General features: G+C 36.1%; 2 protein-coding genes and 2 long non-coding RNA genes across 17 annotated transcripts in view; 2 read left to right on the top strand and 2 right to left on the bottom strand.

Annotated features, from left to right (window-relative positions):
- LOC18099983 (L-type lectin-domain containing receptor kinase IV.1) overlaps window positions 1–15394 on the top strand; it is a 95996-nt gene that overhangs the window by 40885 nt on the left and 39717 nt on the right. For 3 of the 14 annotated variants that reach the window (XM_052454134.1, XM_052454133.1, XM_052454123.1), the window contains one exon: window positions 2823–3086. The exons of 8 other annotated variants lie outside the window; for them this stretch is intronic. In XM_052454134.1, coding sequence (XP_052310094.1) covers window positions 2823–2833 — 11 coding nt within the window. In that variant the 3' untranslated portion in view covers window positions 2834–3086. Of the gene's footprint in view, window positions 1–751; window positions 889–1168; window positions 1430–2822; window positions 3087–15394 lie in introns of those variants that run through there. 3 more of the 14 variants (XM_052454131.1, XM_052454129.1, XM_052454120.1) reach the window with 2 other exon arrangements.
- Window positions 1–15394, top strand: part of LOC7487268 (L-type lectin-domain containing receptor kinase IV.1) — an 86057-nt gene that overhangs the window by 50567 nt on the left and 20096 nt on the right. The gene's annotated exons all lie outside the window — the stretch shown is intronic.
- Window positions 1–15394, bottom strand: part of LOC127905488 (uncharacterized) — an 84103-nt gene that overhangs the window by 49239 nt on the left and 19470 nt on the right. The window lies entirely within an intron of this gene.
- Window positions 12772–15189, bottom strand: LOC127905489 (uncharacterized). The gene is made up of 2 exons (XR_008059577.1): window positions 14519–15189; window positions 12772–13392 (listed from the first exon to the last, which is right to left on the bottom strand). It is a non-coding gene; the product is annotated as an uncharacterized LOC127905489 (long non-coding RNA).

Raw genomic sequence — 15394 nt, 5'->3', positions numbered from 1 at the left:
TTTATTTGTTATTGAAACAATATTAATTGATGAAAAATATTTTTTTTAAAAAAAATTATCTTGATTTACATGAAAGTATTTTTTTTATTTTGAGAAAACAACACTTTTTAAAAATTGTGAAAAATTTAAAAATATAATGTTATTTACTGATTTTATCAAATTAAAACCTCAAACTTTTGATTGATGTATATTTTATTTTGAATTTATTTTTTAATTTCATCCGTTAAAATTTAATTTAATTTTTATATCTCGTCCTTATTTTTATGATTATTATTTATTTTTCTCTTATTATTTTCTTAATTGAAATTAATTATTTATCAGATTAGGTTTTTATTTTTTTTATTGTTTTTTATTTTATTTAAAATAATTTATGAAATTGTAATTTTTTTTAATTTCATTATCTTTCAACTTTTTTATCCATTAGATTTGATTTTTATTATTTTGATTGTTATTTATTTTATTTGAGATAATTTATAAAATTAGATTTTTTTTACTTTTACTTTCATTCAACTTTTTAATTTGTAAGATTTATTTCTTATTATTTTAATAAACTTGAAAAAAAATATTAATAATTTTATTTTCAACTTATTTTCTATGATATAGTCAAATTGGAAAATATTTTCTAAGTTATTTTTTATAATACTACTAAATATTAGAAACTAATTTATTTTTCAAGAATTTAATATTTAAATAATTAATTTAAAAAAAAAATTATTTTCCTACAAATAATCTGTACTGGATTAAGTGGATACTCCAATATAACTGACAAACATGAACAAGAAACTGGTGGGTGGTGACAAATACAGTTGCAATGTTATTCAGGATCGTCTTTTTGGTGCGTGTCTTCGTTAGCTTAGCAATAGCAGCCTCTCAAGATCTCAACTTCACCTTCTCTGGCTTCCGATCTACTAATCTAAGCCTTGACGGCTTAGCTGAGTTAACCTCCAATGGCCTTTTGAGGCTAACCAATGAAACCAAGCTACGAACTAGTCACGCCTTCTATCCAAACCCAGTAACCTTCAAGAACTCTATAAATAGCACTGCTTTCACCTTCTCCACTGCCTTTGTTTTCGCTATCATACCTGAATATGCAAGTTTTGGTGGCCATGGTATTGCCTTTGTCATTGCACCCACAAGAGGTCTCCCAGGAGCTCTTCCAAGCCAGCACCTTGGTCTATTTAATGAGACCAACAATGGGAATCAGACCAACCATGTTGTTGCTGTGGAGCTTGACACGATATACAACAGCGATTTCAATGATATCAATGATAACCATGTTGGGATTGATATTAATGGTTTAGTGTCTGAACGATCTGCTTCAGCTGGATATTATTCTCAACTTAATGGTAAGCTCACAAACTTGACGCTAAGTAGTGGCCATCCAATGCAAGTTTGGATGGAATATGATGGCATGGAGAAGCAATTTAATGTCACTATAGCTCCGATTGATGTTGATAAACCCAGTCGACCACTTTTGACTTTGTCTTGTGATTTGTCGCCAATCTTAAACAGTAGTATGTATATCGGATTCTCATCGTCTACCGGTTCTGTTTTAGCGTCCCAGTATGTGTTGGGTTGGAGCTTCAAGATGAATGGCCTAGCTAAAGGACTAAATATCTCTCGCCTTCCTAAGCTTCCTCGAGTAGGACCAAAGAAGACATCCAAATTCTTAACCATTGGACTGCCTGTGCTTTGTTTAAGTTTGGTTTTAGTAGCGGTCTCGAGTATTTCTTATGCCATACGAAGGGCAAGGAAGTTTGCAGAAGTGCTAGAAGATTGGGAGCTTGACTATGGGCCTCACCGATTTAAACTCAAAGATCTTTATACTGCCACCAAAGGATTTAGAGACGAGGAGCAGTTGGGTAGTGGTGGATTTGGTAGAGTCTACAAAGGTGTCTTGCCAACCTCTAAGATTCAGATTGCAGTGAAAAGGGTGTCTCATGAATCAAGACAGGGGATGAGGGAATTTGTGGCGGAAATTGTCAGCATTGGTCGCCTTCGCCACCGGAATTTAGTCCCTCTCTTGGGGTACTGCCGGCGTAAAGGAGAGCTACTTTTGGTATATGACTACATGCCTAATGGAAGTTTAGACAAATACCTCTATGACCAACCAACAGTCGCCCTCAATTGGAGCCAAAGATTTAGAGTCATCAAAGGCGTAGCTTCAGGGCTATTTTATCTGCATGAAGAATGGGAGCAAGTTGTGGTTCATAGAGATGTCAAGGCAAGTAATGTCTTGCTAGATGGTGAATTGAATGGAAGATTAGGGGATTTTGGCCTTGCAAGATTGTATGACCATGGAACAGATCCTCAAACGACCCACGTTGTCGGAACTCTTGGGTATCTCGCACCTGAGCATGCACGAACTGGAAAGGCCACGACAAGCACTGATGTGTTCGCTTTTGGGGCCTTCTTGCTTGAGGTTGCTTCTGGTAGAAGGCCAATACAGCCAACTGAGGATATAATCTTGGTTGATTGGGTGTTTAGTCGATGGCTTGGAGGTGAAATTCTGGAGGCAAGGGATCCCAATTTGGGTACAGAATATATTGCATAGGAAATGGAATTGGTATTGAAACTTGGTTTGATGTGCTCTCATTCTGAGCCTGCAGCAAGGCCAAGCATGCGGCAAGTAGTGCAGTTCTTAGAGGGGGATGTTCCTCTGCCTGACATTTCACCACTTCGTCTTTCTGCAAGTGGCCTAACATTTTCACATCGTGAAGGTTTTGATGACTTTGCCATTGATGACTTTGCCAATTCTTATCCTTCTTCTATGGACAAGGCATTTGCACATTCGTCCTCGGTTGCAGAGTCCCTCCTTTCAGGTGGCCGTTAATTCTTACTTTTCTTCAAGGACCTTGTTGAATTAATGTCTCAGAAGCTGCTGATGTAGAAGATGGCAGAGTTTAGAGTCAAATAAAACTCATGCTGGTTTGAAGTTTTAAAAGTTTGTTAGGATTTGCATAATCTTCTTTTCTGTTATGTAGCAAACAGCAGCAGATATTGCTGCTGTTTATTTGCTTTTGCTGTTTTAAGAAGTGTTTAAATAAGACTTCTGATAATCAATAAAATTAACGAAGTTTTCAGAATATCTTTGTTCTGTGTTAACATTTACATTTTATTATGTCAAAAATTATCAGACCTTATCAAGAACTCATGTAAGATCTATTTGGTGAATCAGAGGAGTTTCTGTATGCAATACATTACCTTATGAGTGGTTTTTTTTTTAAAAAAAGAAAATTATGTAGTAAACTGCCTTTAGGAGATGTACATGAAAGATCACCTGCAAAACAAGGATGCAAATTAAATAAAATGCATAACACAGTATCTCTCCCTTTTGTTTATGTTGATGTATCACATAAGAAAGCAAACATGGTAACAAATCATGAAGCATTTTACTAAGCATGAAGCAGGAGGTAATGTTTAAAAGGCATGCATAGTTATAGTTGGAAGTAGTACAGCAAGTTATCTGAATTAATCTGCCAAGTACCAAGACTCAGTCCGTCAAAGAACCAATTCAAGTTGGTTCTTGGCCATTGGCGACTAGTAATGGGTTTACAAAGAATCTAATTATACAGTGTCAACACACTAGAGGTCAGTGGAGCGCAAAGATATCCCTTTTGATGGTACACAATAACTGCAATCTAGGGTTTGATGGCTAGAACTCATGATTTTTATTACAGGTTTGACCTGTTTATCTATATTTACACGAGTTGTTTTTTTTATTTTTTTAAATTAAAGTTTTCTAGGGTTTAGGAGAGTCTTTTAACTTTTTTATTACACAATGAAATGAAATAAGTATATTTTTTTAAAGAAAAAAAAAGTTGGGTACATTTCACTTAGTATGTGTGAGCTAGGTACATGACGCATATTTTGAGTAAAAAGATGCAATAATGGGATGATAGAATTTCTTTTTTCCAAAAGGGTCACAATGGAATTAGATCTCAAGTAAGAAATATTCTACTATTGAACTTAAAAATCCCAGCAACAATTACTTGAGCACATGCAAACCGTACATTTACATAAATTACTACCCCAATAATATACTACCTAATGGATTCAAATAAAATAGATCCAAAAACCCTATAAAAGATGGGCCTAAAATACACCTCCTAGGTTCGAGCTACTAAGCTCGAGCCCAATATATAGTTGCGGCACTATCAGAAATTCAACTAAAACCAACAGAATTACCGACAAAATTTTTCTGTCGGTAATTTACAGTGATAATTACCGACGGATGTAAATCAGTCGGTAAAACCGTCGGTATATACCGACAGAATAATTCTTTCAGTATATACTGATAGACTTACAGACAGAATATATAGAATTTTAAAGAAAAAAAAAAGCAAGTTGATGACGTGGAAGATTTTACAAGTGATTTTACCGAGGGATTCAAACCGAAATCTCTGTACAATGACGTGACCCCTTCACCAGCAGAATCGTCAATGGAATCACTGACATAATATTTTCATCGGTGATTCTATCGGTAAAAGTTAATATATCATGACGCTGCCTCCCCTCCCTTATTTCTCCTTCTTCTTCCCCTACCCCTGCATCTAAACAAACTGCCCCACCCCTCAACTGCAAACAACCACCCCCCTAAAATATCCCCCTCTTCTCAACACAAGTCATCCTTCTTTAACTTTTATAGTCACAGCATCCGTGTTCTAATTTATTGTGGATTTTGTCATTTTTTATAAGTAAATCTATCTTTTTTTAATTTTAACATCAAAATGTCAATTTTATTATTATTTAATGTTTTTTTAGTATATGTATTTTGTTAGTATATGTACATGTTTTATTGTTATTTCTCAAACAAACTTGTAGTATGAAAGTACAATTTTGTACTTGTTATGGTTTGTTTTAGATTTTGTAAAATTTTATTTGTTTGTAAATTATTGAAACTTATGTCGAATTACCGAATTAGATGTGTTGTGATGAAATAAATAATAGCTTGTTTAACGAGTCCGTTTTAATTTTTATCAATGCTATTGCAGAGTTGTAATTTCCGTAAATTTATGTGTATAAATTTGTATGGACGTTGATAATTGATAATGAATATTTAAGAGAAGTTTTTAATTAGTTTGTTGGATAATCTCGAATTAAACCAATATTTTTGCAAATTTATTTACTTAACATAGTTAATTAATACATGTTATCATTATTATTTTTGTCACACCCGGACATCGCGGCGACCAATTAAAAAACTAAATCCCTTCGATCGGAAAAATTAACAGATATCTGGCATCTTGTTCTTTTAGGAAAAAATATCTTGTTCAAAGAGTCGCCACCTAGTATTATGGTCACTAGGAACCCTAAACTGGTCAGCAGAGATTTTATGGTACGGGATTGGTTACGCAAACGGAAAGATGTTATCACCCCTTAAGCGTCCTACCTAAGGCAGGCTGCATTGCTGGTTTTGTCTAAAATTGTTAAGAATTTGTTCTCCTTTTTTCCTTTTTTTATTCTTCCTTTCATGTTCCTGACTCTGGCATCAGTGAACAATTCCTACGAATATTTTCAACTCTGGTGTTGGTAAATATCGCATAAATCCAAAAAATACGATACTCCTAACTCTGCCGTCAATGAATATTTTCGCAAAAAATGAATTTGAAGAAGAAATTTTCTATATCATTTTTTTCTTGTTTATCCTTTATTATTATTTTCCCTTTTTAGATGGAAATAAAAAAACATTGCATAACAGATTTGCATTTAACAATAATAGGCCACATATTGAGCACATAACTTAAAAATAATACAAAGCGCAAAGAAAAAAAATAAATCAAAGTGCGAGGGACCCACAAATAAATAAACAAAGATCCTCAAATATTTTTGGAATTTTTTGATATCAAAAAGGGGCTCGTTTGGCCAAATATCAAACTAAAATGGACATAAAAATTATGGTCAAGGCATAAGGGTGTGTTTTGCCAAACACACCCTTAATAAACATAATTTGGGCCTGCTGGGCCTAAAGCCCAGATCCGGCCCACTCTATTTTTTTGGGCTGGGTCTAGCCCAACCACCATGGGCCGAGCTGGACCCAGCTGGCCTGGTCCGGTTACTGGTTCAAACCAGTAACCGGCCTAGGAAGCAAGCACGCGTGAATCAACTCATGCGTGCACTGCACTGTGCGAAGGTAATTAATTACCTTCGCACTGTTCTGAAGAGCTCACATTTAACACAGAGCAAGAGAAGAAAGCCTTACCTGACAAAGACGAAGATGAAGGTAATGGTCCTAGCACAAGCCGAAGAATGTTCTCCTCTTCCTCCTCCTTTCAGTCCCTCCTCCCTCTACTCTAGTGTGTTACGTTTATGTTATGGGTTCTCTCCACCGTTTTCGGGTTTTTTTCTTTACCATGCTTATGATGCAAAGGCAATAGAAAATTTATTTTCTTTTGACTTTGTATAGTAAGTTTTGTAAAGAAGAATAATTGTGAAAACACTTCCTCGTTTTCTTTTTCTCTTTTTTTTTCTCTTTTTTTGTTTTTTGTTTTTTTTAAAAAAAATGGTTTAATTGTTCCAGCCGACCTGCCCGATAGAAAGAAAGAAACGCGAAGGATTTTGTTAGTGATCTTATTTTTCCAAGCGACCTACCCGATGAAGAATAAAACACAAAAAGGGTTTCGCGAGTGCTCTAATTGTTCCAGACGGCATGCTCGATAGGAAGAAGAAACGCGAAGGATTTCGCGAGTGGTCTCATTTTTTCAGGCGACCTGCCCGGTGAAGAATAAAACACGAAAAGGATTTTCACGAGTGGTTTAATTGTTCTAGGTGACCTGCCCGTTAGGAAGAAGCAACGCGAAGGATTTCGTGAGTGGTCTCATTTTTTAGGGAACGTGCCCTATGAAGAATAAAATGCGAAAAGGGTTTCGCGAGTGGTCTAATTGTTCCAGATGACCTGCCCGATAGGAAGAAGCAACGCGAAGGATTTCGCGAGTGGTCTCATTTTTCGAGGCAACCTGCCCGATGAAGAATAAAATGCGAAAAGGGTTTCGCGAGTGGTCTAATTGTTCCAGGCGACCTGCCCGATAGAAAGAAGCAAAGCGAAGGATTTCGCAAGTGGTCTTATTTTTCCAGGCGACCTGCTCGATGAAGAATAAAACGCGAAAAGGGTTTCGCGAGTGGTCTAATTTTTCCAGGCGACCTGCCCGATAGAAAGAAGCAACGCGAAGGATTTTGTGAGTGGTCTCATTTTTCCAGGTGACTGATGTAACCATATTATTCGATAGTTTCACCCACATTTAACTAGTGTTTTGCCTATGTTATTTATATAAAATGCCTTGATATTCTTTGTTTTATATTTTGAAGGCACTTTTAGATGAAAGATGCAAAAAGGAGTAAATTGGAGGTAATTGGAAGATTTGACCCTCAGTCGATGTTTTATGCAGAGGGTGAGCTCTAAAGGTTGAAATGAAGTGGTTCCAGTGGCACTAGAAAGCTAATATCCATACCTTTCTGTAAATCTAAGTCGAGAAAAATAAAATAAGAAAGAGCATGAAAATCACATCCTTCAAAGTCAAATCTCGCATTCTGCCAGTGTTGACCTTTGATCATTCAAAATTCAATATCTGGATCTGCAGAAGTCCAATTGATGCAAATTCAATTGTTTTGGATTCCTAGCTCAAAGGCCTATAGACTCTCCAAATTTCATCCCAAAAAGATGTCATATGAGGGAAATATGAGTTTTCAAAGATGACAACTGAATTCTGCCAGCAAACAGGTTTCATAAATAAAAGAATCCAAATTACATCCCGAAGCATCCAAACCGACATCCAAGTTTTTATTTCAGCAATTTAGCTCCTCTAATAAATCAATCTAGAAGGTCAAGGAAGGCAACCACCAACCTCAAACCACCAACCACAAACCAGCCGCCAGCCACCTTCATACTACCACCATCTATTGATGTTCACACTTGAACTTTGATTTTTCTTACTTATAATTTATGTATAAATAGGTAGCTAAGTTTATGCTATTAAAAGAGAGCCAAGAGAGAGGGAGAGAGAGTGTAGTAGAACAAAAGAAAGAGGGGTGGCAGCCATAAGAGAAGAAACACAAACTCTCCCCTCTACAAATTAAAAATAATGATTTCTTCTATCTTTATGAGTAGTTGTTTCATAGAGATGCAAAGCTAAGCTCGTTTTCTTGGTTGCAAGGACGCAAAAACCTTCAGATTTCAAGAACTGTGAGATTTATTCTTCCATTTATTTTCAGTTTGTATTATGAATGAGTATGTTTGTTTTCCTATGCATATTTCCTATGATTGTTTATCTTAATTGCTAAAGCGGACTCTAAGTTATTATTATGAACAATATATTGCTAAGTTTGATATCAAAACCAGAGTTGTGGTATATAAACTTGTGAAGCAACTAAGCTTGATAATTGTAGCGGAACTACGTTATTAAACTTAGGGAGAACATTCGATCAAAGCAACACAAGCAAACAACTTGGTTGTTAAGATTAATGAATTTATCTAGATCTTAAGGCTGCCATTGGATTAAATCATTAGTGCGGACATTGTGATTGGTTGTTGGTTAGGGCTAGTTATACGGCGGATCCGTTAATTAACCAACGTTAAGAAAAGATAAAAATTCAGAATATAAACTGGAGTTTTGTTTTAAGGATCGGTTCTGATTTCTGTAGGTGGATGTGTGCTTGCGACCAAGATTTGTTTTCTTGATAAATTTCAGTTTCAATTGATTTTGTTTGCTAGTTTAATTTCTTCCGTAGTTTAGATCATCATAAATCAAAACCCCCCAATTGCATAACGTATAGCATAAAAATCTGAAGTAAATCTTCCTCGTGGGATCGACCCCTTACTTGCTCTATACTATCTTATGTGTTTTAAACTTGGGTAATTAATTTGTGCGGCCGCGACATCGCAACAAATTTTGGCGCCGTTGCCGAGGAAGTAATTTTAGTTGATTCTTGTGCTGTTATTTTTATTTGTTATGATTTTTATTTATTTTTTCTTAAAAAAAAAGAATTTTTGCTTGCGGCGGTACTATTCATTTACTGTAGCGGTACTGTTCAAAACAGATTTGTTTTTTAGTGGAATTAGGACCTAGCCTTTTGTTTCTTGAAAGGAAACGATGTTTTGAACAGGACTAGTGGTAAAACCACTAACCTCACCCTATCGAGGTCAAATTCCGCTGTTTTATAGGGTTTTTAGGCATTTTTAGTTTTCTGGCATAGGATTTTCATACAATTTGCATTGTTTTCGATCTCTTGTGTGGTTGGTTTCTTTTGAGTTTTCTTGAAGATTTATGTCTGTAACCTGTTCTACTAATCAAATTCAAGTGTAGTTGGATCTCGAAATAGAAAACACTTTACGCAGGTTACGAAAGGAAGCTCGCCTCAACATCATGGTTATTGCACGACAACAAACACTCAAGGAGATTGCTGCTCCTAACATGGAAAACCAACCATTGTGCATAAACATCGACCATAAAGTAAACTTTGAGCTTAAATCTGGTTTTATACATTTGCTACCAACATTTAATGGTCTTGCAGGAGAAGATCCTCATACTCATCTTAAGGAGTTCCATATGGTTTGCATTGGCATGAAACCGAATGGAGTTGATGAAGAACAGGTTAAGTTGAAAGCTTTCCCTTTCTCTTTAAAAGAGGTAGCAAAGGCATGGCTTTTCTCTATTCTCCCAGGTTCCATTGGAACTTAGAATGGCATGAAGAAGATCTTCCTTGAAAAATATTTCCCAACATCTCGAGTTACCAACATAAGGAAAGAAATATGTGGGATTCGACAATCTTATGGAGAGACACTCTCAGAATATTAGGAAAGATTTGAGCAACTCTGCATTCAATGTCCTCATCATCAAATACCCGATCAGCTGCTCATTCAATATTTTTATGAAGGATTGATGCCTACTGACCGTAGTATCATTGATGCTGCAAGTGAAGGGACATTAGTGGATAAGACACCCGAGGCTGCACGCCAATTGATCTCAAACATGGCAGCCAACTCGAAATAGTTTGGCACCCGTGGAGAATTCTCAAACAAACGAGTAAATGAGGTAAGTATTTCTAACCTTGAAAATAAAGTTAATGATCTTACTTCTCTTGTGCGTTCTTTGGCTTGTGGAAATGTACAGCATGTGAAAGTTTGTAGCATATGTTCCTTACAAGGACATGCTTCAGATATATACCCAACAATGCAAGAAGATTACATTGAACATGCTAACACAGTTGATGGAGCAGTCAACGGACAGCCCCAGCATAAATATGATCCTTTTTCCAACACGTACAATCCTGGATGAAGAGATCATCCCAACTTACGCTATGGGAACCCACCTCAACAAAGCAATCAAGGCTGACAGTTCCATCCCCATGGATTTCAATCCCAACAGAATTATCAAGCAAGACAACCCCCTCCATTTACAAACTCCAATGTTATGGGGTCATCATCCAATGATGATCTTCGTGAGATGATGAAAACTTTGGCTTCTAACACTGTGACCTTGCAACAAAATGTCATATCTTTTCAGCAGGAAATAAGGTCAACTATTCACAACTTGGAGAAGCAAATGGGGCAAGTAGCTTCTAGTGTGGGGAAATTGGAAGCACAAATGAATGGAAAGTTACCCTCCCAAGCATTGAATCTAATAGAGAATGTTAATGCGATCATGTTGCGACGTGGAAAAGAACTTGAATAGCAAAGGTTGAAACAAATTGAGATGGAGGAAGAAGAAGAGATAGAAACCGAATTGAGTACAAAGAAGAAACATCCTTCTCCTCCACAAACTGAAACAATGACCATTACTCCGAAGGTAAGTCCTAACTTAATGAATTCCAGTTTTCAAACAATTCCACCCTTTCCTGTGAGTTCTTCTAGGTCAAAGAAAGAGGACAAAGAAAAATAGATTTTAGAGGTTTTCAAGAAGTGGAACTCAACATTCCTTTGCTTGATGCTATCAAGCAAATTCCGAAGTATGCCAAATTCTTGAAGGAGTTGTGTACTACTAAGAGAGCTTTCAAACTGAAAGGTCACGAAATGGTAAGTATGGGTGAAGTTGTATCTACTGTTGTTCAAAAGAATATGCCTTTGAAGCAAAAAGACCCAGGTGCGTTTACTATCCCATGTGTTATTGGTAATGCTAGTTTCAAAAGGGCCTTGTGCAATTTAGGTGCATCAATTAGTGTTATGCCTCAACATGTTTATGATTCTCTTAGTCTGAAGCCTTTGAATAAAACTAGTATTGTAATACAACTTGCAGATCATAGTTTGTTTATCCACTAGGTGTGATTGAAGATGTCCTAGTCAAGATTGATAGTTTGGTCATTCCATGCAACTTTTATATTTTTGATATGGAACATGATTCTTGTGATTCATCAAACAACTCTCCTATATTGTTTGGGAGACCATTCTTGAAAACTGCCAATATAAAGATTGATTGTGGTAAGGATACTTTGTCTATGGAAGTAGGAGATGAAAAGATTGAATTTAATTTTCATGATGCAATGAAATATCCTTATAGCAATGCTTATTCTATCACATGCTATGACCAAGTTGATAAATATGTGCAACAAGTTTGTGATTTTGATAGTAAGGATGGATTAAGCGTAGCTTTGAGCTATGGCTATGATTTTACGAAGATAAAAGAGATGGAGAGGCATATATGTGTTCCCCAAAACATGCATGAATCAGCATTGGCTTTGCAAGCTTTGCAAACTGTTCCCCATGATGCAGGAGTCATTCCCCTCCATCACGGACAGTGAATGGGTGGCATCTATCCTTTTGGTACCCAAAAAGACTGGAACCACATTAGAAGAGATACAGAATGATGCTTATGAGAATGCAAGGATTTACAAAGAAAAGACTAAGAGTCTTCATGACCGAATAATTACAAGAAAAGAGTTTCATGTTGGAGATAAAGTCCTTCTTTATCATTCACGTTTGTGACACGGTCAAAGAGTTGATGTCTTATCCCAAGTGCAGAAGTGTCAAAGTAATAAATAACCCGGCAAGACCGGGGTTGAATCACAGGGAGGTCAACTATATAAATTACAAATAAAGATAAAGATTTGAAGAGAATAATAACATAAAAGGAGTTGAAGAGAGTTTTGGGATGTGATATTGATGTAAGGATTAAACAATGATAAAAAAGATGTCAAGGTTAGAGGATCCACTAATGGTATTTCAAATAAATATAATATAAACTCTTTTTTATTACTCAACTGGAAACCACACACAAACGAGGTTCCAATCGGATGATTTATCATTAATGGCTCATTATAAAGTATTAACATGATCATATTAATTATCTTGTCTAAGTAACACCATACTTATAAATATCATCAGGCATTCATGTTGCTAGCTTATGTTAACAACAAATCAAGTTCCTATCATAATAACGATGTCGGCCGAAGACTATGAAGGATCAAGCATTTGATGTACCAAATGTTATACAACATAAATCTAGATTAACCATTTAACAAGCAAGGTATTAAGAATTAGTAGGATAAAAAGATAAAACATGTTAATAACAAACTTTCTTGAATATAAACATTGAAGTCCATGTTAAGTTTATATTATACCTATTCTAACACCATTAGTGAAACCTTTTCACCTTGACATAATTAACTTAGCTAAACATAATGAAGAAGAAAAACATAAATAAACAATATAAGAATATAAACATGATATAAGTTAACTAAGTATAGGAAAGGAAATGAAAAAGCATAAACAAGAGATTAATATAGCATGAAAGAAAACTTGAACATTACAAAGATATAAAGAAAGAAAGCAAGAACATGATCTTGATCTGAAAACCAAGATGACTAAATACATGGCAAATGCCTCCTTTTATAGGCTAAAATTTGAAACTATTGATTGGTTGACAAACTATTTAGTTGGTGGGCAACCATTGATTTGGTGGCTGGTTTTTGACATTGTTCGCTGCTGGTTATTGACATTGTTGGCTGATTATTGATATTGTTGGCTGGCCAAAACGCCATTGCTAACATCAGAATTAGAGCCCTTTGTTCTATGAAAGTTGTGGGCAATTGTCTTAGCTTTCCAACAAAAAAAACCAGAGCTCATTTGGACTTCTAGAACTCAACATATGAACTGAAAAACCGAACAGTGTCTGAGCTGCATGACAGATTCCGACTTCTCCGTTGTTGCTAAGATTTGAACTTGAAAACGGTAGAATTGAGTCTTGGACTCCCCGTGAAAGTTTTAGGTCTATGTCTTAGCTTTCCATCCATATAAACCAGACCAAAATCCAAGGTCTACAGCTCTAGTTATGATCCAATAACCGAATGGTGTTCCAGTTTGGAATTGAACCAGCATCTCTTCTCTTAGCCTAGTCCTCTTTTTGTCTCTTCACTTTTCAATAGTTAATCACATCAATCAATCCTTTGAATTGTAAGATATACCTGCATTCAAAACAAGCATTTACCATAAATTAAAGATATATTAAATTATCAGACTTGTTATTATAAAGCATGCTTTAGTTAGGGAATTTAATGATACTTTAGTGCAATACGATGATATAAAGCCTTAATGAGTGTCACACCCGACATCGCGGCGGCCTTAAAAAATTATATAATCTTTGAAAAGAACGAATTTCTGGCATCCTGTTCTTTAATGGGGATATTCTTTGTTTAAGGAGTCGCCACCTAGTATTATGGTCACTAGGAACCCTAACTGGTCAACAGAGATTCTATGGTTCGGGACTGATTACGTAAAATGGAAGATATGATCACCCCTTAAACGTCCTGCCTGAGGCAGGCTGCATTGCTAGTTTCGTCTTAAATTGCTAAATGTTTATTAGTTTACGATATGATAATTTGGTTATAATATTCCCGACTCTGGCGCCAGTGAATATTAAACTACGGATACTTCCAACTCTGGCGTTGGTAAATATCACGTAGCTATAAAATAAATTAGATTAATATTTTTTTTATTCCCGACTCTAGTGCCAGTGAATAAATAAACAAAAATAAATTTATTTTTTACGCATGCACATATTTTTTTTTATTTTTTTCTAGCTAAATAAAATAAAATACAACGAATAAAAATAATATAAATTTAAACCGGTATTTTTATTCCTGACTCTGGCGTCAGTGAATAAACCAATAAATTTACATTATTTTATTCATCTAAATAAAATAAAATATTACGAATAAAAATAATATAAATTTAAACCGGTATTTTATTCCTGACTCTGGCGTCAGTGAATAAACCAATAAATTTACATTATTTTTATCCATACATATATATTTTTTATTTTTTATTTTTCTGCTTTTTATTTTTATTTTTTTATTTTTTTGTGAACTGGGGCTGGGCCCAGCGCAGCCCACATGGGCTGGGCTAGGCCCAGCCAGCCCGGCCAGGTCACTGGCCCAAGCCAGTAGCCGGCTGGGCAAAGACAGATGAAGCAGGCGTGGAGTGGCTCCCCGCGTGCTTCATGCACAGTGCGAAGGTAATTAATTTACCTTCGCACAGTGCAACGATACAATCAAATTGAATGCACAAAAAAACGAAAGAAAAATGACTTACCTGATCTCTGGAGACGGTGCGGATGGTGGCAGCGCGGTGGCCCTCCTCCGCTTATAGCTTTCACTCCTGCTTTCCTTTGCTTCTATGCCCACTGTCCTCTCTTTTTTCTTTGTTTTTCCCTGCTTTCTCAGTCCTTATGATGATGAATTGAGGACGGTGCTGGCTTCTCCTTCCAATTCGGGATCTGGGTTTTGTGTTGGGTTTTTTTATGCAGGGACGTCTGCAGAGATGAAGGCAATAGCGGGAACAATTCTCTGTGTATACTGGATTCCTTTCCTCTCCTTCTCTCTGTGTATTATTTCTTTGCTCCGGGGTTTTTGCTTTTGTTTTGGCTCCAGTTTTTCCGTTCTTGACTCTGTATTTTTTTTTTTGGGTTGTGTTTTGTGTGCTCTGTTTTTCTGGGTTGATTGCTCTGTTTTTCTGGGTCTTTTTGGTTTTCTGGGTTTTATTTTTCTTCCCCCCGTCGCTGTGTTTTTTTCTCTGATCTTTTTCCCTCTTTGTTCTAGGTTTTCTTCTCCCTTTTATAGAGAAACTTGCCCCTCAACCAGTCCTGCCTTTGCAGGACTGTTATTCAAATTACGAACGGGATCATGGGCAAGAGACGTGGTCCACGATTTGCTGCAGATTTCCTGTTGAATCGGCTTCATCCGCGCAAACGTAGGAGACGAAGAACAATGCTTCCAAAACGGTGCCGTTGTGTCCTCGGGCATGGCTGTTTTTCAATTTAGTCCCTAAACAGTTTAAACTTAACAATTGGGATCCTAATCAGAAACAATTGATTTCTAATTGTGCCCTTGGATTAAATTCAATTGAATCCTTGAATTATAACACTGTTTACAAAACAGTCCTTAATTTCCGGATTGTTCAATTTAGCCT

The sequence above is a fragment of the Populus trichocarpa genome, chromosome 6 (assembly GCF_000002775.5).
Source record: "Populus trichocarpa isolate Nisqually-1 chromosome 6, P.trichocarpa_v4.1, whole genome shotgun sequence".
Taxonomy (NCBI): domain Eukaryota; kingdom Viridiplantae; phylum Streptophyta; class Magnoliopsida; order Malpighiales; family Salicaceae; genus Populus; species Populus trichocarpa.
The sequence above is the reverse complement of the archived record's forward strand: the minus strand, read 5'-3'. Positions and strand labels throughout refer to the sequence as shown.